This window comes from Lissotriton vulgaris, chromosome 3_1, assembly GCF_964263255.1.
Source record: "Lissotriton vulgaris chromosome 3_1, aLisVul1.2, whole genome shotgun sequence".
Taxonomy (NCBI): Eukaryota; Metazoa; Chordata; class Amphibia; order Caudata; family Salamandridae; genus Lissotriton; species Lissotriton vulgaris.
The window spans coordinates 1,418,025,874-1,418,051,406 of NC_141689.1; the positions used below are offsets into that span (position 1 = coordinate 1,418,025,874).

General features: G+C 43.0%; 1 protein-coding gene across 8 annotated transcripts in view; it reads left to right on the forward strand.

Moving 5' to 3' along the window:
• PTPN13 (protein tyrosine phosphatase non-receptor type 13) overlaps window positions 1–25,533 on the forward strand; it is a 981,974-nt gene that overhangs the window by 227,913 nt on the left and 728,528 nt on the right. For all 8 annotated transcript variants that reach the window (XM_086961883.1, XM_086961888.1, XM_086961886.1 and 5 more), the window contains exon 2: window positions 6,793–6,912. In XM_086961883.1, the coding sequence (XP_086818009.1) occupies window positions 6,798–6,912 (115 nt within the window). In that variant the 5' untranslated portion in view covers window positions 6,793–6,797. The remainder of the gene's footprint in view (window positions 1–6,792; window positions 6,913–25,533) is intronic.

A 25,533-nucleotide genomic window follows, 5' to 3' on the forward strand; every position in this document is an offset into this window, starting at 1 on the left:
CTGAGCACAGGTAATGAAGGCCATTGGCGGGTGGTGCATGTGTTGAAAACGGTCAAGAGCCCCTGGCAGGAGGAGGTGCAGTTAACGTAAAATTGTTCATAAAAGAAACCAGAGAGCTTCCAAAGGCAAAAGAGCACTATGTGAAGAATGCACATTTGCAGATGTGCTCGCACCCTCTAATAACTCCTATTTTATTTTTCTTATGAAGACAACACTGGCAACTTTAATATAAGACTTTCAATCCAAGTTTAGATGTGTGTCTTATAACTGTACATCTTCTGATCTGGGAGAACCGTCTCTTTACGAGCCATGCTCACTTGATACTGCTAGGCCATGGCGCATGGCACTTACTCCTATACTGATGTCCCTGATGCTTGTGCTAAGGTTTGATGCACAGTGTTCTTAAGAGGGTGCATGCACAAAACAATCATAAGAAGTTAGTCTGGCTCCTTTACTCCTGTTACGCTTGTGTACAGATGAGCATGTGTAAAACAGAAGAGGAGAATGATATGAATTAAAATCCATTACAACAGCACCGGTTTCCTCATTCTCATATGGCACCTTTGAATGCATTTACTCCAGGGAATTTCTCATATTTATGTCTCGGTCTGCATTTGGTTGGGCGATGCTCATTTATAACTTTGTGGGACCTTAAATATCTTAAATTGTGCATTAACGTGACTCATTATGATATTGCATTCTTATCCATTGTCCCTAACTGTAAATTGTTTCTGAAACTGGAAGATGTTATTAATTTACGATGAAATATCAAATCGTTTATTTTTCTTGTAAATTAAACCTATCCTCGATGTTACCGTACACCTTTTAGTATAGTGGCGGCGTTCACTATTTCCACAGCTTTTTGGCTTAGAGCCATGTTTAGTTATACAGATTAGTGACCTGCGGCTGTGTGGTTTCCAGGAGTTGTGTAACTCCAGGGGAGTCAGGAAGTATATGTTCAGGTCACAGGTAAGAAGTGTCCTTGTAGTTGGTGTAATCTCTGTCCTTTTGATAGTGTGTTTCTGGCCTCAGAGCCTGTGTTTACATTCCCGCTGTCAGCATATTGACGCGGTCTAATGTTTCGATAATAGACTGTCCCAGTGTCTGTACAATCCCTCTCTTTATGTACAGTTCTCCCTGTCATGGATACACTATTACTCATGCAATTGTATCCCCTCATCCTGCTGTAGGAGCCTCTCTTTCCAGGTGTCTGGAAAGAAAACCAATCGTGGTGGTGGTGTCCAAGTATTTGTGACCTCTTGACCCCGTGTGTGTGTGTGTGTGTGTGTGTCAACATGCATCCGTGTATGGCTCTTCTTGATCTGTTGTACATGATTGTTGATGATTTCACTACAGTACGTTTCCTGGAGTACAATCGATGCTGATGAATTTTTAGCACAGTGGACACCCTGCTTGGCAGTTGTTTGGTTCCTTAACACCTCCACCTGCCTTTTTTCTAGGCACAGGTAAAATGTTGTTATGCCAGCATATTCTTGCGTAATTTCTGGCATTTTGCATGATCCTTGTCACGTGAAATTCCACCATTACACCTGGTCGCGTAACTAAAGGCTGTTCACATTTAAATTCTATCAGGAGCACTGAAACAACGTCAATGACCAGAATACGAGCAGCTGTTGTTCGTGGAAGTTGTGTTTTTTTGCACTACTGTGTTGTGCACAAAATGAACGTGAGGTACTGAAGTTTAAATATCCAGCATATCACATGTTCATATAGTGCAACACCGTCTGTCTAAATCCCGGATATGACGGATTCCCATGGTTCATTATACGTGTGTTTGTCTTCCGAGTAGATTCACAAAAGTGCAATAGACCCCCCATGTGTGCAACCACTCTACCCCTCATTTACAAGGTAACTTCTGTGTGTTTTTCCAAGTTACCATTTGTTCAAATGGTATAACGAGCCTACCAATGACTAGGCAGGGCAATGCCGCTTTGTGTTTATATTGCTTATCACATGTTTCATAGTAGTGGATTTCCCATTTCCAGGGCCTCTTGGCACTGTAGAGTGTCTGAGGTATTTGGAGTATTTTCTTCTGGTTTTGGGTTGTCTGCTGCGGGATGATGGATAAAGATAATTGGAGAAAGCAAGCAAAGAAGACCTTCTAGTGTGGTCAACACGAGGGAGCTAGGAGGCGTGCTGTCCCACACACGGTTGAAAGCACAAGCGTTAACAAGATTTCATTAATGCGGCCGGCACAGGTAGCCTTTACAGACTAGTAAGATTTGGAAGATGTTGGATAGTGGTGAGATGTGGCAAGCAAGACTCCAGGACCAAAAAGCAAGCATTGGCAAATCCATTAGGTCTCACCTATGAGAGCTGTTGACTTTGGCAATGTTATGTACCCATGCTACACGCTGCTTTGCAGTATGGCTAAAACAAATTTTAAAATAGTCCTTTCATTATATTATTTTTAGCGCTGGTGCACATGAGCCACGCTGCTATACAGCATGGCTACAAATCATTGCCGAGTTGACAATGCCAATGATGTACAGCATAAACAAAAAGCAATGGCAGAGTCAAAAGTCTCAAAGGCAAGACTTATTGGTGGTGCCAAGGCTTGTTAGGTCTCGGCGCAATACCCCTGTGATTCTGAGAAAATCAGTTAATCTCCCCATGCATGAAAAAGAAAAAACATATGGCATTTGGCAAAAAGTCCTATTACATAAAGAATGTGGTTGTGCCCATGTCCATGTCTAGTGAATATACATTTGGAAGCAGATGACAACTGTTGTCACAATAAACTTCCATTTCTAAGGAGAAAAGGGCTTCTATGAAGCGTGTGTTGCAAATAAAACATAGTTACAAATGGCAAAAGGTTCATCAAAGGGCGACAGGGAAGAAGAATAAAAGTAGTACCTCAGTCACAGCATGATCATCAGAAGGACCACAATCAAGCGATCAGAACTTGGTCCAATCAGAACCTAGTCCATGCTCCAGCGGAAAGAAGTGACGCCAGCAAGCGTGCGCCAATCAGAAGGCAGGATATAAGAGTGAGAGTGAAGCCAATGAATGGTAAGCTGCGGACGGGCTGCAGGCCCCTTGTTGGATAGAATATCTCACAAGCGAGGGCGCATGCAGTACAAGCGCTGTAACAGGCGAGACTTAAAAAGGGGGACTGCAGGGTTCAAAGCTTCCTCCAGGTTTGGAAAATGACAGAAGTAGTTGTATCCAGGATTTCAGTGGTGGGTGACCCCATCTGCTGTGACAGGGAATGGAGAATGCATTGAATTATCTTGGTAAGGAATGACCTGAATCTCTTTGAGGATTTGGAGGAGCAGAAGCGCAGAAGTAAATTACAGAGGAAAAGGAGCGGAAATGTTTAAGTGAAAAAGACGGATATTTCGATGCTTGCTCTGTAGCTGCATGTCATTGGAAAGAGTGTTCTTTTCATCAGACTCCACAGCAGGTACATGGTGTTGACTGTATTATTTATTTAAGAGCTTTGAGGCTTGAATAGAGATCTAGGGCTGACTGAAGGAAGCTAACACATTCACGGCATTCCCGAGCTGGTTGCTGTGGCAGCACCCTGGCTGAATAAACAGCCATGCCCTCTTCTGTTGTGTTCCCATCACATTGAAGAAGTGATGGATCTGTGGCATAGAGATCGTTCTCTGTGCAGCAGCACAAGGCCCAAGTGGCCAAACCTGAGCATCCGAAGGGAGGAGAAGCAGTGGATTCATCTGCCACCTAATAATGGGCAAAATTGTGAAATTTATAATTTGCGTAATACATATAATTTTCCTCAAAATTGCACGCTATGAAAATCAAGTGTATTGTGCTAAATACATTTTGCTGTATTCCGGCTGACTGTATACAAATTCCCTTGAGATGCTGGCGAGAGACTTGTTGAAGCAGGAAGCTATCTCAGGGCCTCAGCACACAGTTCCAGCAAGACATTTTCTGCCTTGAAGCAGTCTCATGCACCTAAAAGGGACACAAAATATGCATAACACACGAAACAAGACTTGCACAAGATTACGATTAGCTAATGAAAATTGTGGCCAACCCCCTTAACACTTGAACCCGTAGCAACCCATGACCCAGTCTGAAGCTTGCTGCAAAATATTTAATCTATTTGAGGTGCTTGTTTTCAAGAACCCTACAGTGCTCTATATAGCATAACGTTTTGTTTTTCCACTCACACGTTCTGGCTCCCAGACTTCTCCTTATCATAATGTTCTCCCGTGCATAAAGGTGGCCACCAATAGGATCATGCCTGACGACAATGAAAGGGCCTAGTCGGTAATGGTGGGTATGGATGCAAAGGCTTCTCCTTCTGTTCAAGAGGCCGCAGGCTATTGATGGTGTGCCTTTGGTAGTATGCCAGGGTTGGAGGGGGGTGTTGCAGTGGGTGGTGGCTGCTGTAGGCATGCCCCACCAGCCTATAAATGTCGGTGCTTGGGTCAGGCACCCTCTTTTGCCGCCTCATGTCGGCCACCCTTCGCTCTGGGTGCTCTTCATTTAGGAGCTGCAAGGAACTCTGTGCTTTTACCCATCTACTTGAACTTGATTTTTGATCTTTGAGAGTTTGCTATTGGCTTCTTTTTTTATTGTTTGTAGTTTTGACTCTAATATTTTTGTTGGTTTCATATTGCATATTAGTGTTCTGTTATTTTTAAGTGGGTGGGCTCATGTTTGGGAGTGATACCAGTGAACTTGGCCATTCACAGAAAAAATATTTCATATAATTGGCTATTAATTTGTACCTTATGGGAGTGTCATGGCTTTAATTATTGAAAGGGTTTGGGGGCGGGCACATAATTATTTTGTGGTCCACCGAGTAGCTGGGTGTGCCTTTTTGTGGCCACTTGAGGAAAGCTGTGATCTGCGCCAGGGGATCAAGCTATGAATGGTTGTCCAGTCTCTTCTCTTTTAAAGCTGCCCGGGGGAGGGGGGGTCATCAGGGGACGCCTCTGGCATGGTAGTTTTGGTACACATCTGAGTGGCCCTAGCTTCTCCTTTGTGGGAGATGATTAGGCAAAATTCTGGTGGGGCCTTCATAATTTCAGGTGGGGCCCAAATTCGTTTTGAGATGCAAGGAGGATCTGGATCAGAGCATGAGATGACTAAAATCATGGGGATGGGTGATGGTTAGGAATTGCAAATGTCTCGCTGCCTCTGCCTGGAGCATTCAGAAATTGTATATGATTTTTAAATATGTTTGGCCTGTTTATATACATTTTATTCACCTGTGTACTGGGTAGTAAAAAATGGCCTGAAATTTTTATCTCTTCCCTCAAAGTAGCTGGTTCTGTTGGTTGCCCCTGCTGTGGGCGACTTCCATGCATGATGGGTCCCCTGTTGTGATTCTAATCCTTTTTTTCTCTCCTCCCCTTGTAAGCTCTCTATTTATTTTTAAGGTCTGACTTGGAGACAGTTTTGTTGCTCGATGGCTCCATGTTTTCCAAATTAAATGTGGCTCATGGTATCCAACAAAATAAAAGTACAATGTGCTATTCGTGTTTTGCTTTGACCTACCGCAGAATACAGAAAGGGGCAATAGGTCAGCCTACTTCAGTCATTGTTTTTCTTCTACTTGAGTGATGCATTTCGCCTGACCACATGGGAACATCTGCTTAAAAAGAGTGCATTTCTGTGTGAGGGCTACTAGTCCACGCAGTTCTTTGAACACCTTTTCCATTTTTTTGCATGTGTTTGGAAAACAAATGCAAACCTGCCAAGACTGGACCGATTGGCTTTGCCAGTGCTTGATTTTTAAAATTGTTCTGGCCTAGGTGACTGTGCTTTTGACACCCTATCTCCCTTCTCTTCGAGTATGCAGCGCCATGTGGCAACCCCCTATTATCATGTTCCGTAGTATGTTCTGTGGAGAAGCCCAGCTCAGATAGTTGGTATGTGCAATCTCTAACAGTCCAGAAGGCATTTTGAAATCTTTGCGTATGACTTTGCTACTGTGGGGTCCATGGTGATGACCACGCCACTACACTAGAGACTTCCCAAAACCTCACGGTGTTTCTATAGTTTTTCTAAACAGAAGTAGGTCAAGGCATTTGTGAAGGAGCCTTTCGTCGACAAAGTGCTGCTGCATCTTGTCATCTAGTGTGAGCAACTTTCTCTTCATTACACCATTTCAAACAAAAAAACAGTAAATTGTTAGTCTCCGAAGGCTTTTTCTAGCTGTCACGCTATGCCCTAAATGACTTCTTATTCCTGTATGTGCCTTCAGCATCTGCCGCCCTCAACCTGTTCTGTTCCCAGATGTGCTCCCACGTCTCCTCTCCCATGGCCTACACACCCTTCCACCCACCTCAGCAGCTTCGGTGGAAGTCTGGCAGGCTTGTGCGCTCCATATCTTGCCATGAGTGTTGTGACGTAATCAAAGGTACCTTTCTGAAGAGGTCCCAGGTGAGAGGGAAAGCGCACTGGAGCCAAGCACAGTGACAAAACATCTTAAGGTGTCAACGTGTTCATGTCTGGTAGCGTCACGGAACTGCTTTCGTCCTAGTCCGGCATGCTGAGAATTTTGCACGGATCGTTTTGCTGTGCTTCCCGATGTATTTCACTGATCTGGATAAAAGTAGAGATGGCCAACATTGTTTAATAAGAGCCAAATCTATTCCACGTTTTTATAATATGCTTGTGTGATATATTTGCATGAATCTGGGTGAGAATCGTTCACATGTTCAGTGGTTGTTATTAAAACATGTCTGGTTAAAGGAGACCTTCCTCTGTACGCTTCCTGTTAAGATTGGTCTTTGTATGTGTAGCCAAAATGGCTGCCCACTCTAACCATTTGGTGTTTGTCCACAGGTAATATGCACGTGTCACTGGCAGAGGCACTGGAAGTTCGAGGAGGGCCTTTGCAAGAAGAGGAGATCTGGGCAGTTTTAAATCAGAGTGTGGAGAGCCTGCAGGAGCTGCTCCGGAAAGGTAACCGCCCTATCCCTTCACCGCTGTGCTTTGCTGAAGTCTACAGGCTCTATCCACTGTAGAGAAGGGAAAAAAAAGTTCTCTTTGCCTAGACCTGCTTCTCTAACCATCATCAGCAGCAGCCGCTCCAGTGCGCTGTTTGAGGTCAGCTGGAATTTTGAGGCCTATCGTGACATCATTCACCAGCTGACCCTTTAAACTATCCCACCAAATATATTCATTTAAGATTAGCCTAACGACATCAGTTTTTTGAGCCAACAGCTTTCCCCACAAATGGGCATGCTACACTTCAGGTTTGGAATAGGCCTGAGCAAAATTCACGCATAACACAAAATGCCCCAAAAATTATGTGTTATTAAGCGAAATGCCAATCCAGTACTTTGCCTTATTTTGTATCACAGAAAACATTTCATGCTCAAATATTGTACAACTTCGCATGTGACATTCACGTTTAGTTTTTGTTCCTGTGCTCTGATTATAAGATTTGTACCCAGATTTAATCTCAAATACGCGATGTGGCATAATGGCGTAATTTCTGGCATTTCGCATAATAACCTTATTGTGAGATAACAGAAATCACATTAGATTATGCTTTTGTAAATCAAATTTTGCCCAGGCTTAGTTGAGAAGAATTTAGCTTGTGATTGTCTAGATGCAATTTATTGATTTGAAATGTTCAGTGCTTAGGGAGGGGCACATTATTGCGTAGCTACCCATGACTAGCATGTATCAGTTCTTTTTAGGTTTCAAATCATAATACATAACGTCCATTCAACTGCATTTTTTAAAGATTATTTTTATATTGTTGGTTATCAGGTGATTTGACGAGAGAGAATCATTTGTTTCTTAACCAGAGTTTTTTTTTGTGTGAATGTATTTGTTTTTTGTGATAATATACCTTAAGCGCTGGTCTCATCTCAGCATCGCCTGGGTGTCCGATCGAGACCGCTAGGGTATGCCGTTTGGCCAGGTACTGTGTGTACCTGCCCATGGTGACTGGGGTGGGGGCTGGTCTTATGGAAGAATACCATTTGTCTATTCATGACTTTGTTTTTGCCCTCTTTGGCCAGTGAATTTCGGCAGATAGAATACTCTTGATAACGCTGAACTAGGGAGTGAGGTTGTTAGCTCAACTGGTCACCCATAAAAGTCGATGGAATAAAGCTGACATACAGAGACTCTTTTCAGGAAACGTGCACCCAAAGATGTTAAAGATATTCTACACTATTTTTCAGACTCCAGCCTTCCATCTTCCTTCTGGGTTCCCATTACCAGGACTTTTATTGTTACCAAATTAGAGTCCATCAAAGATCAACAACGTGACAGTTAAATGGCATATTTATGTAAGGTTCTCTAGCCGCACACACTGTTGTTTTCCTGCTTTTTTTGTCAAAATGCAGCAAGGTATAGTAAAAAAAAACACTTGCTCCTTGAGGGCAACTATGTGACATCTTGACATGAGGTGTATCCAATTTCACCTACACCCGTAGCATGTAGAGCGGCTTCTGGGTGCAGCTGTTCTGGCATGGGTCAGTGCATGTCTCCATTGCAGCCCTGCTATTTTTCATGCTAAGTAAGTCATGGGATTGTCTTTTGTCTCTTTTTCGGTTCTAACCACAGGGAGGGTCCTTCTTGCACCAGCTTCAAAATGTTCATCGTGACGCGTAAAAATCGTACATCTTATCTGTGCGCAGGAGTGTAACGCAGGTTCCTGTGGCACGGGTACCCCAGCCCTTCATGAGGTCCCCAACCATTAATGGTGTCCCCATTCATCCCAACGTCAATTAATATCTGTGAGATATGGGAGATTTATACGCCCTCGTCACATTCTGCGGGGATGGAGGGGATGCCACAGTGTACTAACCTTTTGTGGACAAAAAGAAGCGTGGCAGTGCATAATGCTTGTCCCTCTGTAACAAATGTTCCCAATGGTGGAACATCTATGCTCTCTTCCACGTGACCGTACTGATAAGCATAAATGTTTATAAGTGCTTTGATGCCGCTTCAGGGGTACCAAGCGCTATATAAATGCAAACCCCCTCCCTCTTCTATCCCTCCAGTATTCTTTTCAACCCAAATAACAGACCCACACGTCCACCACTCAAATACATTTAATATTTCCCTGTACTAACTCATCACTAATCCTTTTTTGGGCTCCGGAGTAGCGGGCTACTCGCCGAAAAGCGCTGTGATGCCTCAACAGGGGTAGTAAGCGCTATATAAATGCAATTACAATTACAATATTATGCAAGAAGTAGCAGGATCGGCCACACTCCACGTTTGGAAAAAAAATGTAGCTATATAACCCTAGGGGGAAGGTAGTAGCTTGTGGAGGGCTTTGTTTTACTTCTCTGCCTCAAGTTAATGGACCGCGCAAACTGTTGCTTAGCGTGTATCACACAAAGCGAGTAGGAAGTGAATCCATCCATTGCCAGAACTGGAGCCATTTTGCCGGTGGGTCTTTCAATTAAAATGTTTCCATTTGATAAAAGGAAAAGTGAGAAATGTTCAAATTCACCGATTGGCTTTTTTGTGTAACCCACGTTTGTAAAATGTAGCGACCTTAGAAAACTTCACGCCGTTTCCTGGCGAGCCAACCCCGAACCACTCCTAGGATCTCACCTACGTAATTGCTTGTAATCACAATTGTGAAATGTAGTGGGGTGTGTCACGGGTGCTGAGCAGGCCGGGTCTTGCACCTGATGCTGAGGCAGGCCAGCAGGTGTAGTGGATTTCACTGACTTTCTGTGGCTAAGGACTTCCTGCTGCTTGTTAACTTGACAGAAAAACAAACGAGGTCTCAAATTACCCCGTTGATGACTTCTTGAATAATTTACTAACCTCTTGTAACAACTCGGCCTTTGCAAACGTGACGTGCTAATGGCTGCTCTCAGCTGCTCATGGACGTCAGATGTTTTAAGTCATTGAACGGTTTTTAGAGAAGTGTTGTGAAATAAAAAGTGACATGCAGAACTCTCTTGGCAAGGTTGTTTGAGGTTGTCATCATTGAAAAAGCAAAGCAAACTGGTCTGACTTGCATTTTGAGTCCTGACTTAAATAAAGCCTGCTGCAATGAAGAAACAAAACCAACTAAAAGACTGTTTTTTTTATATAATGCACATATAGTATAAATGATCTAATATGTGATTATTCAGTTCCATGTTGTGATGTGAAATAGTCTCTTGTGCATTGCAATACAAGCGCTTTGTAGAAGGCGGAATGCTACACTCAACTGCCAATAGCATAACGAGAGACTAAAATACTCTGTGGGAACCAAAGTATGTCTGTGTATTTTTTAAAGAAGTGTTAGCAATAGGTCTTCCATGCACTTGCAATGTGAAGCAAGATCTCAAATTCTGCCAAGTAATTTAGGAGCGGGTGGATTTTCAGTTGCTTTTATCATCTACTTACTGGTGTGGCAGGTTCACAGGTTTTCCGGAGACCTGGCATGATAGATTTCGGGCATATCTTTGATGAAAGGGGAGTGTTAGATATATTGTTGTGGAGAAGTGTGGCTCAATGGTTAGAGCGGCAGACCCTGATGCAGAGGTCTAGCTCGGGACCAGGGTTCAATTCCCCGCCTCGGCGGGTCTTGGGCTCAAAATTCCACGGACCTGATAATTCTTGCCTCGGTGCCTATTCCATTCATGGAGTCCCACTCTGCAACTCTGGGCAATAGCTTGCTTAATCTCCACGATGGCCCCCACAACGCTAAGGATGCCTGGCCTCCACCTTGGGGGAGCCCAGGAGTGGACGCCTCACAGGGAAAGCCAGGATGGGTTCCACAGTGGTATTCGTAAAAGCGCCTTGAGACCTTTGGGGGTGAGTAGTACGCTATACAAGTATCAATTTACATTTACATTTACATTGAAGTTGCGGGTCACACAGTTTGGGGCTATTAAGGCCAAAAAGACCCATAAACCCTCTTTTTTCTACGGTGGGGTTACAGACCACTCTTTGGATTTCCAATGGATTAATGTGGGAAGTTGAAGAATTTTAACATGAGTACATTGTCTTGCTTACAGTACAGTTACATGGCAGTAAGGTTTTCATCGGCGGTAGGCCTTTATGGAAAAGCTGAGGATTTCTCTTTAAATTCTAGATGATCTTTCTGCGAGGTTTTGGCACGCAGGTGGGAGACGGATCCATTCTAGCCTTGCACATTGGTCATAGAAAAGTGCCCTCTCCCTTTTTAAAGGCTTTGTCAGAAGTTGCGGGATCCTGTAGATTCGCAGTCATGTAAGCATAATATACCAGCAGGGATTATTTATTTGTATTTGTTTGTTTTTGTAGACACGTGTAATTGCCATCAGGTGTCCTGGTGCTAGATTGTTCGGTCAACAATAGCCCAGTACAAAGAAACCCTACTGCTGGAAAAGGCTAGGTTTTAGCATTTCCTACATCTTCTGCTTTTAAAATTGAGATATTTAGGACCTGATTTATGAAAGGATCTGTGCATTCTAATTATGGTCAAAAATTAATCATTTATTTCATTAAAAACAAGCACGATCATTTTAAATCTCCTTTTGGAGTTATCTTATTTTGAGCCTTGTTGTTGTTCAGTTGCTGCACTCTTTTTTCAGTGTGTAAAGCAGACATGCTTGCAGTTTCGGTAGGGTGTTGCAGCAGTAGTCCAGTGTTTGTAGACAGAATTCCTCTGGCCTTGCACTCACATTTATGTACCGAAAAGTTCAGGGCCCAAAGATTCTGAAGCGATTTGTGCCAATCAGCACAGATTTTGTGGAGCCAGGGAGGGCAGTACATCGGGCCAGCTGAATCGCCTTCAAAGCCATCGTGTTCAGCCCACCTCGCTGGCAAACTCGCCATTGCCTGTGGCTTTTGACACACTCCCAACCATAACACCCCAAGACTGGAGATAAAAAAATGCAGACTAGAACTTGCATTTGCAAGGTATTTACGAGCGTTTGAGCTATTGCCATTGTAAATGACGATGCCTTTTATTTATGTGTTGTTTTTAAAACCGATACATAAAAGGCATTGTCATTTACAATGCCAATAGCTTAAACTCTCGCAAATGCTAAACTTATTGCATTGCAAATGCGTTTAGTGCCTGTGCTATAAAGAAGAAAAAAAGTGTTTAGGAGAGAGCGTGTCCTGCTTGCAGTAGCAGGCAGGACAAAGCTATTTGAGAAAATAGTGCTTGGAGGCAGTAATTAAATCTACTGAGTAACAACACACGTAACAGGTGGTGTCCTCGTGGGAGGTTATAAAATTAAACAAGGCGGTACAAAGGAGGGACTACTAAACCTATTGACCAATGAACATCCACAGTTTACAGTGGACAATGACTCAACCCAATGAAAAATATGGGCAGAGAGTGGGCAGAGCTTCAAGTCCATACCTGAATACAGCATGCCTCGCAGAGCAGCGCATGCGCTGCCCAGGATCGACCTAAAAACAATAGGAGACAGGTCCATTCAGTCTAATAATGATATCCCCACTTCCATCAGGAATGCTACCATACTCCCATCAGTTTAGGAAGGAGCTGAAGATGCAGCTCTTCATAGAACACTTTATCTACCTGCCAAATAGTGGTGTCCATTGCTAAGAATGCTAAAGAGACGGCTGATAAATTAAAAAACTGCATGACGCAAGTCAATCAATGGACGCAGAGAAATTGCCTGAAATTAAACGGAGACAAAAGCGAAGTAATGTTACTAGGGTCAGATCCGGACAGCTGGTCCCCGGAGTGGTGGCCAGATAATCAGGGCAACTGCCCATCTCCAGTAAACAAAATGAAAGATTTGGGTATGACACTGGACAACAAACTTTCATTTGATGCCCAGTCAAACAAAATGGCATCCTCAGTTTGGTACATACTGAAAATGATAAGGAAGCTCCTGCCATTTATCCCCCCTGATGCTCGGAAAACTGTGATAACAGCTCTGGCCTTATCACAGCTAGATTATGGGAACGCCCTGTATGCTGGAGTACAGTTCCAATACCTAGCAAAACTTCAGCGCCTGCAAAATGCAGCAGCGAGGTTGGTGCTGGACGTTCCCAAGTCTGAGCTAATTGCAGACTGACTAAACTCCCTCCACTGGCTTCCAAACGACAAAAGAATAAAGTTTAAATCTGTCTGCCTGGCCTATAAAGCTCTTCATGGATGTGGCTCTCAGTTTCTAAAAACTCATCTCAAACTGTACGAGCCTTCCAGGATTCTTAGATCTAGCCAAGCCAAATTGATTCAGGTCCCAAAACACAGAACGGCCAGGTGGGGAGGGAGAAGCATCCTGCTGCATACAGCTAAGGCATGGAACCTTCTCCCAATTTCCATCAAAAATAGTCAATCACTGCTCTCCTTCAGGAAAGAAGTGAAAACATGGCTTTTCACTGCCAGCTAGATCTTAGTCCTGTCGGATCCCGAGTATCTCTGAATCTACCCAGCGCCAGGACGCCCATGGGCAATCGCGCGCTCTACAAATTTATAAATCAAATCAAATCAAATAGAAAGTACCCTACCCCTTCTGAACAAAGCAGCTCCTGCCTTCTGGGCATAGTGTCTGATTGTATCCCATGCCTTCGTTTCTGTTCAGTGCTCTGCTGCCTCTGGCTCGGTTTGTGCTTTATAAATACCACGTGCATACATCTCCCTTTATCCCATCTATATCCCAGAGGTTATTCTTTTTTGTGGGATTTAAGCACATGCAGCTAAAAAGGCGAATACCCATCCCTCCACATATGTTAGTCAATTATTAGACATACTTCTTTTATGCAGGCCATGTCAGTGAAAGGGCAGTGCAGCACAGTTACCTTACTTTTGGCCTGTGGTGTAAGAGAATTGTTGCTGCCCCAAATGTTGTTCCTGTACTTTTTCCCCTCACGTTCCCTGAATTGGTGATTGGCTGCCACATAGCAATACAGAGACCTTGGCCTGCATCCCTGCTTCATCCCTGTTGGTCATACTCTTGGGGCGGATGCTTACCGCAGTTTGGTTAAATAATTAACCAAATTTAAAGCAATGCCTTGGTCAGATGTTTCAACATACCCTACTCGCTTCCTCCTGCTCTTTCCATATAGATTCTACCGTCATCTTTGAATCCCTTTATGGTACTGTGCAGTTAAATCTTCCACTTGTATGTTAGAACTTTACTCCACGCCGCTCGCTATAACTTATTTTCACTTTTGTGCTTGAGGAACTGAGAGGCTCCTAAATTGTATTTGTTTCTCCCAATCCCTACCAAACGTCCCCCCTCCCCCTCTATTTGTAAACTGTTCCACTTTGACCTTCACAAGCAACCAATCCAGACATGATCGCACGTTTTCTATTGTTGCTGCCGGTGACCCCATTTCCTGTTACACTGCCATCAGGGTGGAACAGCTTGTGTTTGACTGTTGAAGTCTGGTCTAGAGATATCACAAACTATACCATTTATTATTTTTGTGTACCTTATTTAGAAATGGAAGATGTTCTTGACACTGATGGCAGGGTGTTCGGGAGGTCTCGGGTTTGGAAAGTTTATTGAAGGACTGCACCATTGACCGTCCTGCTGGATGCCACACCCATTGGCTTAACTTTGCCCACTTTGACATGGTTCCTCTTTGCCCGAGGCACACAAGAAGGACAACAACCATTAGTCCTCCAATATTCTTTTCTGGTGTAAAGGTTGTGGGAGTTAGAAGCAGAAGGGACAAATCAGATACACGAGCTGAGAGAGCAGAAACAAAAAAGGGACAAAGTGCTGCCACATGTTAATTTTTTGCAGCATGTTGCAATATCTGATGAAGATTGTACACCTGTGCTGGGTTGCTATGGCTTTGAAAGCCATTTTACCTTCCGGGCATATTGAGAAACCAGCCATGCAACAGCAGTGTAAATCAGGTGTGCCAAATAGAATTGTGCTTTTCCGGACTTCACAGGTAATATTAATTGCTTTCGGGGAAGACAGAGCTCTCATAAGGGGCAGCAAAGAGGGATTCTACTCATAGACTCGCAGCAAGGAAGCGCGAGGGACCCCTACGTTCATACGGTCTCATGGAGTAGTATACTCCTGATAAAACAGTATGTTATGCCCACTGTCAGCTAAATAGCTGTTATCCAGTATGTACATTGTATTACCTGCACTTGTAATTTTCACTTTTTTAGTATAAACATTCTGAAAAAAGTAGAGCAACGTGAGTAAGGTGGGGGGGCTATATACATATTTATTCAAATCAATAGGTCTTTGCTAATGCCAGACTTAATAGGAGATCAGGTTGTCACTTTTAATGCAGTTCTTCATCTCAATGTAACTTTTCAGTTACCAAAATCAGCCTCCTCACAGTATTTTGTGCTTTAACCATATCCCTGCACTCTCCACGTTCCCTCCACCTCTGAGCCTCTCCTACAAACCTCTGCAGCTCCCCGATATCCTTTGATTACATTAGCGTCCTTCTTGCACATCATCTTATCTTGCACACCCTATCTCCTTTCCAGTGCACTTTTGCTGTATTGCGAAGTTCTCACTTTAGAAGTTCTACCTACATACATTTGTATATGGAGACTGTTTTATCAATGGTGTCCTGAATGAATAGGTTTCCATCTGCAGGTTTTTCCATGCATTAGACTTACAGCTGCACTTGTGTCTCTCCCTCAGGGTCAGCCGGAGGAGCCTTCGCATTGACTCCTTCTCCACAGTTTACCACTCGATCACAACTCAAGGCGTGAAACTTCCAGTGAGAGTTGGGATTGTAGCAATCAACTAGTCAAAATACCAAATAAATAAAAAAGAAAAGAATTTTACATAAAGACAATTCCCAAGCAGAATCAACCGTAAACTGCCAGCCAAATGCAGTTAAGATTAGAACACTCAATTTCTTAAGATATTTTGAATTGACTTAGACAATCATCTAGAAAAATTGCGTCTTTCTTAGTAGGCCAAGGCTCTGGGTCCAAGTGTGCTATGGATGAAAGTAGGCCAACTAACATCGTGATTAATTCCACTAATCAAAGCCCCTGTGAAAAAAGTAATTTGAGTGTTGATGTCTCTCTAAGCATCATCCAATCTTGGGTTTATACAATAAAGGAATGATATCCATAGACTGGTGTGCTGGTTGCTTCCATCAGCTACTATTCTAGGGTAGAATTTACTGGTGGACTCTGTAATGTGTGTTTTTTTGGGGGGTTTTGTGTTCCATTACACAAAGTATTTTCTACAAAAATATCTTAGCACATTTACATTATATTAGATGGATAAAACTTCCAAAAATTGTCTGGACAACATTTGGAATGTATTTATTTTATTGGAGGATGCCATGTTTTCAAGATAGTCTCCAATATCTAAGTAGGCCTTGTCAGCTGCTGGTCCTGGAAGCAATGCACTCTTTTCATTGCAATTGACGAACTCCCTACGAGGCGAAATAATATGCTATATAGCCAGTAGTATGATGGTGAGACAGAATTACTCCTCTGGGCTGATCAGGGTGGTGACTGACCCCGTCTCCAGCTAATGGTTAAAAGGAGTGAGTAGAAGAAAAAGGTGGTTGAAGGAGGTTGACCCAAAGCCCACTGTGTATTTTTTACAAGACTTTTAGCAGACAGCTAAACCTGTTAAGCCAGATGTGAAAACATCAGATGCTTAATGATAGCTGGATTACTGAAGTGAATCTAAGCTATTGGGCAGCCGTTCTATCGATCATTTGCTTACTCATTGTACCACTACGGATAGCGACACACCATATGTAAATCAGTCTTGCCTTCACCCTAGTAAGGATGTACCTTTCTAAAGTGACGCTTCTGAGTGGAAGGAAGATTGGGAAACTCTAAATAAGTACTCAGTTGCAAATCTGAGCCTTAGACCTCTAGGAAACTGCAAATTCAAGTTGACAGATTTGCAAATCGTGTTTTTTTACGTGACCATCAGATTGTCTTAACAATTTAAATCTTCAGCTCTCAAACTAGTTTTCTTTATTTTTTTAAATACCAGATACCTAAACGAGTATGATCTTGAATTCTTTGCACGATGCCCACTCCTAAATGACATCTTTTTATTTTTTTGTCCTGCTTGTAGTTGCAGATTTAGAATTTGCACCCTGCTGTGCTCTCCTTTTTCCACTCTTTAATTTTTGCTTTACTCACATACGCTGTGCTCGTTTGCTTTTTCTCTCTTCCTCTTTCCCTTTACTGTTCATCTCTTCACCTTTGCATCCTCATCAGCTCACCTTGTCCTCATCCCTTTCCTCATTCTTTACATTCTCATCTCTCGTTTGCCTCTTCACTTTCCACACGCCTTTCTCTTGTTTTCTTTGTCACCTTCCTTGTATTTCTCTAATTACTTCTTTTTCGATTCCCGTCTCTGCATCCTTTTCCATCCCAGCTTCCTTTGACCTTACTGCTCCTCCGGTTTTTTGCCTTGTCCAATGTCTTTTTACATCTTAACACGTTCTTCCCTAGTCTCAGTCCTCTGCTTGTTTCCATTCAGTGCTGCCTATTTTGAATGCCATTATTGCTGTCTTTTAAGGGTGAAAATGCTGATCTGTAGTGTCGCCAATAAAGTCCTAGGTAATGAATTAAGGATGTGTGGTGCATTACTGTTCAGTTTCCTAGATTCTGTAAACACAGGGGAGACTGCTTAGCTCCATGGAGTGAAAGCGTCTGTTCATTATCCGCATGCGCGCTAGCGGGTTTTCGCGCTGCACGCTGAAATGTGACATAGCCAGCTCGTCATGCGCGCAGCGCAGGTAACGCCCATGACGAGCTGGCTTTGTCATCCGCATCGAAGGGGTTAAAAAAGGAATTACGAAAAAATAATTTTGACAACAGATGTAGCACTTTGTGTTCTTGTGTTACAAGTTGAACTGTAAATAATATTATTGGTAGTTTTAATGTTATCCTAAGCATGGCAGTAATGCTTCATCATCATAATTTAGAAAAGTGCAAACATCGGTGTAATTTTCATAAACGTTCTTAAGATGGCAAAGGTGGTCAGGCTTCTATAGAGCTAAAAAGGTGTGGCGTGGGTCGGTCTCTGTAGGCGTTGGTCTTCACTGTTCGGATCCGGGCATTGGCATTAAGGCTAACCAAAAAAATAAGTGTATTAGACGGCCCAATCCATAGAAAACTATCTTGTGGGAAAGATTCATGGGCATCTTGTTCACATAAGATGTCCATGAATCTTTATATGCTGATTTACTGTGAAACTCTATAGTAAATTAGAACTATTTCTTTCCTGGTGGTTATTCGGACGTCTTATTACTGACCTGGTCAGTCATACTACTGTTCTGTTAAAAACTTACAGACCACTAAAAGACTGTGCATTAAGAGTGCTTACTCCTATCTTTGCTGTTGTTTGCCTAGGGCTTTTTAATATAAATGTAAGAAACTCTTAGGAGCTCACTGCGACTCCTATAGTAATCACTAGGGAAAAATATACATGGCATTTGCTTTGATTTGCCCGAGAAGAGTCCCTGTTCTCCTGCCTCGAACCTCTAACTGTTCCTCTTCCTTACTGATCAGCACTATGGCAGAATGTTCCCCTGCTCTGGTCCTGACTTTATCCATGATCTATGTGCAACATCATGTTGCATCCCTGCTGAATTTGCTCTATAGAAAAACTACTATTATGCATTACAGCAGTTCTGGTTTGCAAATTGCGATTATTCCAGATTAGGCTGAATTTTCATGAATACTTCAGATCTCCGAACATCGAGCCATCACTTGAAGAAATACCTGGATTACCTTCCTGTAATCTTCATCTCTCCAGTTCCTCTTACCGTGTCCCACTACATACTCATGCAATGGCGAAGCCTGACTAACTAAAGGCACACTCTCCCAAGCACCTCTCATTCCCTTTCAAACCAAAAAACGCCACCTCCTTTTAAGTATTTAAAGCGGGCAATGCATACAGCACATCCTTTTTAGGTCGAGCTTGGGCAACGCATGCACTTCTCTGCAAAGCATCCTGTATTAGAATATGGAGTTAAAGCTCAGCCCACTCTGCGGCCATATTGATCATTGGTTTGTGTCATTGTCCTTTGTAAATGAGGGCTTCTGATTCGTTAATAGGCTTGTTAGTCCCTTCTTAGTACCGCCTTGTCTTAATTTGTAACCTCCCATGAGGACTGTCCCTTTTACCTCTGTTGTTACATGGTATGTCTTATTTAGTCTGTAAGCACTCTTTTCTTTAATGAGTTTCTCCTAATGCAGGCACTACGTGCTTTTCCTGCAACATTCAGCGCGCCGTTCACGCTTTCACTTTCCAAGCCGTCCGGGACAATGGCAGCTCTTTTTTTTATTTTAAATTACATAGGCCTCGCATTTACAAGAGTTTCAGCTATTGTCATTTTAAATGACTATCAGGCACATGCATCAATATTGCATTTTGCGATTCCTTAATTGCGAAAAATAAGGAATCGCAATTAAGGAATTGCAAAATGCAATGCATCAAGAAATTGCAAAAAAAATTGCTATTTCTTAATATTCCTTAATTGCGACTCGCAAATTGCGAATCGCAATTAAGGAATACCTCCCCATTCATTCCTATGGGCCTAGAGGCCCATAGGAGTGAATGGGAAGACATTCTCAATTTGCGATTAGCAATTAGCAAATCGCAAATTGAGAATGCGATTTCAAGGGTGCAGGGGTGTCCAAAGGACACCCTGTTGCACCCCTGAAATCAATCTGTGCACATATGTTGTGCACACACATGCCCTTAGGGCATGTGTCTGCACAACATGAAACTTTGAAAAATGCACAAAAGTGCATTTTTCAAAGTTTTTGCAAATTACCATGAGGTTCAACCTCATGGTAATTTGCTCCCTCTAATTGCAAAATCGCAATTTTTAAAAGTTTCATGCATTGCATTTAAGGAATCGCAAAATGCTGTTCCTTAACACCATCGATGCTAGTGTTATTTTCCTCCTGTGCTGATCTTTGATAATTCCCATTGTTCATGACGAGCTCAGCTCGTCATGAGTGTATGGAGGTGTACATCATGACGAGCTGAGCTCGTCATGAGCGTCGAAGGAGCTAAATGCAATCTCAATTTGAGAATTCGCAAATATTTGCGAATTCTCAAATTGCGAGGGCCTTTACCCTTCATGCATTCCAAAAGCAGATTTTGCGATCGCAAACGGCCGATTTTTGCGATACGCACCGTTTGCGATCGCAAAATCCTTTGATGCATGTGCCTGAATGGCTTTTATTTATGTGTTAATTATCAAAACCGATAAATAAAAGGTATTGTCATTTACAATGCAATAGCTTAAAACCCTCGCAAATGTGAGATCTATTGCATTGCAAATGCTTGTTTATTATTATGTGCACTCCTCTGCGCCGCTCTTTTTGCGTAGTGCATGAGCCTGTGCAATTTGTAGTTTTCCAAAAGTACTAACCAGCAGAAATCATTAGAACTGATATAACGCTGCGGTTGCTTGAACCGCCTAGCTGTTGGATTTTGTGTGGACTGAAGTTTGCTTAGCCACCTCTGTGGGCATTCTCCAAATATCAGTTGTTGACATTGTCCGCGAAGGGAAAAAAAATCACAGTTTTGCCCAGTGTAAACAGTGCCATTTTTTTTAAGGCACGTGATTGAAGGCAGATCCCACAAGTGTATAGTTACAGCACTGCATACTTCTGGAATTACTTCAGTGTGCTGGCAGACAGTGAAGTGGAACTTCTGAATGAGGAACACATGATCAGAAGCTGGACAGAAAATAGCTGGGTTTGATCGAAAATGCCTTAAACACACTGCCCATTTCGTTTTTTTTAAATCCCAATTCCTGCTGGAAGCAGAAGTGCTTGTTGGAGCTTTTGCTGTTTGATGAAGCTTTTCAAAACTAAACCCCAACCCTGCAACGATAGCGAATTCATTTTTAAGGAAGTAAATTTACCAGTGTGATCTCACTGTTGTATGTTTTGATGCCAGGAAAGGCATCTATTTCTGAAAGGAATTGATGAATGTTTGTTCGTAATGAAACATAAATGCGGAACTGCAAACAGTTTTACATTCTCTGGATACTGAGTGAACTTCTATCCATACCTTTTTGTCAATCTACACCGCAGCCATAGTTTCTGTAACTAAACAAGAAAAAAAAGTTCCTTGACTACGTCACAACCCGTGCTTCACCAGACTGCCTAGCTACACAGCTAATAATATCCCATTAACAGCACACACCAAAGATTCTGTAGCTACACCACACCAGTGTTTCACCAAATATACACGCACAACGTTTCCTTGACTACACTACCATCGGTGTCTCACGGCTACATACACACCACAGACTAACTAGCTACACCACCAGTGTTTTTCCATCTACACACACAACAAAGATTTCCTTGGTAAACCGCCACCAATTTTTCCTTAATGGCTTAAGAAAAAAAACTTCCTTAACTACAGGACCACCATTATGAACTAAGAGTAACTTTTGTCATGTTCTTTATCAAACCGGGCCTGGGTACAGCATGTTTTGTACCTTGTATCGTCTTCAAATGTTACTACTTGGTAAACGTTCAGATCAGATCAAATGTTTGTGAGGTAAGGTGACCATGAACTTAGTTGTGGAATATAAGGCAACTATCTTGTCCTTTGTGTCATCTAAAGGCAAAGAACCCAGAAGCTGAGAAGTTTCGGGATTGGAGTAAATGTCTGCTACTTTATCACAGTTAGCACTGACATCTATGACATTTAAAACAAAATGTTCTGAGCACTCAGAGTTCATAAGTGAGGCAAACGTCCAATCCAAGGAGTCGAGGGATTTCAATCAGCTTTAATCTGTTCCACCATTTCACATCAGGGCAAAGTATTTCTGTATCCAGTCTTTACAACAATGAAGCATTTCAACATCTGAGTTAAAAAACAATCTCAAACGTTAGGGTACCCGACGGCAGCAAGTTGTTAATTCCTCCTAAGAAACTGCGATAAAAAAGTCTGGAATGGATTTGCGGTCTTAGTTACAAGGGCAGATTATGGTTTACAACATGTAGTTCAGTTCCTTTCTGGATCACTTTTATTTTGATGCAGTTTTTAGGTTGAGCCTGGTGGCAGCGCACATGCTCCGCTCGCTCTGCGAGGCATGCAGTAGTCGAGTATGCTGTGGAAACCTCGCCTTCTTTCTGCCCATATTTTTGATTGGCTGGTGTTATTGTGCTTAGTAAATGCTGGCTTCTGATTGATGATGAGGCTTGTTAGTCCCTCCTTGTTACCGCCTGTCGCCATTTGTTACCTCCCATGAGGACTGGATCTTTTACTTTTGACGTTGCACGGTCTCCTTCATAAGTTGGGAAGCACAAATTTTATTTTTATTTGCAGCGCAGTCTCCTTTCACTTCAGCAGCCACGCTTGTTATTTTAATTAATTTGCCACTCGGGCCGAAAGGGAACTTTTCTACTCACTAATTGACAAGCATTTGTAATGCTATAGGTCTCACATTTATGCGGGTTTGAGCTATTGACATTGCAAATAACAATGCCTTTTATTTTTGTTTTTAAAACATAAATAAAAGGCATTGTCATTTACAATGCCAATAGTTTAAACTCTCGTAAATGCGAGCCCTATTGCATTGCAAATGCATGTGGTTTTTTAAGCAGCAGGACACCCGGTAACACGGGCGCCTGCTTTCCATCACTTTAACCCAGCATTTTCTCGTGTTTTTTTCAACCCCCCGCAAAATAAAGTGGAATTAGAAAGGATTAGCAAATTAAATCATGTGACTTCTAGGTAGCACATAATCGTGTGCTAATGGGCTGAAGCTGATAGCAGCACATCTGTGTTACATGTCATCTGTACAAAAGCTATCCGATTGGTTGTTTTCAAAAGTCTGTTTTATTAACAACAACAACACCTCCACCAGTACCACCACCACCAAAACCTCCACCACTACCAGTACCACCACCACTACCAGTACTACCACCACCACCACCACCACCACTACCACCACTACCACCACCACCACCACCACCACCACCGCCAATACCACCACCACTACCACCACTACCAGTACCACCATCACTACAACCCCCACCAGTACCAGTACCACCACAATCACCAGTACCTGCACCACTACCACCAGTACCACCAATACCACCACCAGTACCACCACCAGTAGCACCACTAGCACCACTACCAGTACCACTACCAGCATCAAAATCACCAGTAACAACACCACCACCAAGAGTACCAGTACCACCACCACCACCAGCACCACCACCACCACCAGTACCACCACTACCACCACCAGTACTGCCACCACCACCACCACCAGTACCACCACCGCCGCCAGCAGTACCACCAGCAGTACCACCACCAGTATCATCAGTACCACCATCACCACCAGTCCTGCTACCACCAGTACCACCACCACCAGCACCTCCACCATTACCACCACCAGTACCATCACCACTACCAGTACCACTCCACCAGTACCACCACCACCAGTACCGCCACCACCACAGTACTACTACCAGTACCACCACCACCAATACCACTAGTACCAACACCAGTACCAGTTCCACCAATACCACCAGTACCATAACCAGTACCAGTGCCACCAATACCACCATCACCAATACCACCCGTACCAGTACAACCCCAATACCACCACTACCACCAACAATACCACCAGTACCACTACCACCAGTACCAGTACCACCACCTCCACTACCAGTACCACTACCAATACAGCCACCACCAATACCACCACCACCACCAATACTACCACCACTACCTCGGCGCCTCTCGCTCACTAGTAATAGCAGGGGCACTGTACGAGGCCAACGCTGCAGCCGAGACCATCCATCCCTCCCTCCCTCCATTTGTGCCATAAAGCACAGCCCGCCCTGCAACAGGAGGTGAAGCCAGGGCCCTACTACAGCTGGAGTGTTTATTAGGCCAGAGATATCAATGACATTACGCAATTCCACACTGCACACTCAAATCACGGAGAGGGCAGAAAATAGCCCACCCCCTGCTCTTCTTTCTAAGCCGTGACAGTATAATCACAGTGCAAAAGGTGTTGGAACACTTTGTTAGTGTTTATAGCTCAGATCTTATGTAACTGAGTTCACACGTTGTGTCTGTGTAATTTACAACACTTACACATCTTCTTCACTGCACTATTTATCACTACTTTGAAGACGAGAAGGCACTTTATTGCAATGCAATAGGTCTCGCATTTGAGGGAGTTAAGTTATTGGTATTGTGAATGATAATGCTTTTTATGTTTTAAAACCCAAAACATCAATAAAAGACATTGTCATTTACAATGGCAATCGCTCAAACTCACGTGAATGCGAGACCTATTGCATTGCAAATGCTCGTTTTGGTTTCAGTCCGGCTCTTTTGAAGGGCTCAGAAGTTAAACAACATGATTTCCTGCACACCATTCACTTTTACAAAGCTTGCTTTTATTTACCCTTGAAAAAAGGGTGCAGAATCAATGTTTGGCGCTTTACCTGCTAGGTTCACGTTGTACAAATACCTCATGCATTTATAAATAGTGTCAGTTCACACTGCTTTGCTACTGTCTAGCTTTGCTCCTCTCTTCCTCTCAAGGTCTTGGCCCTCATCTGGGCTGAGAGAGACATTGCCAGCCACCTGCATCGGGACAACTGGCTCGTCAAGGTACAAATCAGAAACCCAACTATTCACACAGGCAACAGGGTGATTAGTTTCCTTTAGTCATTAGGACTAACCAAGAACAGGAAGAGTTTTCCTTAGTTAGTCAAAGGATTATGTTTATACAACCCATTTTTGGTGCAAAAAGCTGAGAAATATCCTTTACAACGCAACTTTTACCACAAAGTGCTTTTACATCGCAACTTTTACAACGCAAACCATTACAACGCATTGCGCTGGGGGGGGCGCTCTAGGATAGGGAATAGATTTAATTTACTATCCAACACCTTCCCTACTATCCACGGGGACTGGAGTTGGAATAGTAAATTAAACTATTCACTATCCAGCACCCCTCAACACAGGCATGCGTTGTAAAACTTGCGATGTAAAAGCATGCGATGTAAAAGCATGCGTTGTGATGTCACACATCCGAAAAAGCTTTATCCTTCAAGTGGAAGATTGTATTGTGTGCATTCGTTGTCTGCAATCATGTCACCCTTAAAGAGAAGAAAGATGCTTTCGGTGATTTTCAAGCCTATGCACAGTATGCTGTCTTGCAGCATTCCAATTCTCCTTGCTCAGCAAAGGATGTGGCCCATTCAATAGTCACTGAGGGATGCCCGTTACAGGACTTCACGGGATGCATTCTCCCCTCGCCCCCACTCCCACATATTAGATTTCCTCCCCCTTATGCTCTGTTTCATGTTTAAAATAATGTCTTGTCCTTTTTCATTAGGCATAAGCAATTGCTGCTAGCTTCCTTTTTGTGCTGATTTGAACTTGCTTTTCACTTTTTTTTAATTTACTGTTCTAACAAGAGCGTTCAGTGTTAGAACAGTAAATTAATTTTGCTGCCAGGCATCATGAAACATGCACGGACTTCCATCAAGACACATGTGCTTGCCAGTTAGAACATGCGCATGCATCATGAAGCATGCGTGCTCTTACTTTACGACGCGTGTTTGTGCACCAATCCTGACATGCACATACATCCTGATGCATTTGTCTGCAGCCATCTTGGAAAGGGTTTTCCTTAATTGGAACCCCATTGCAAGAATGCTGGGCTTGC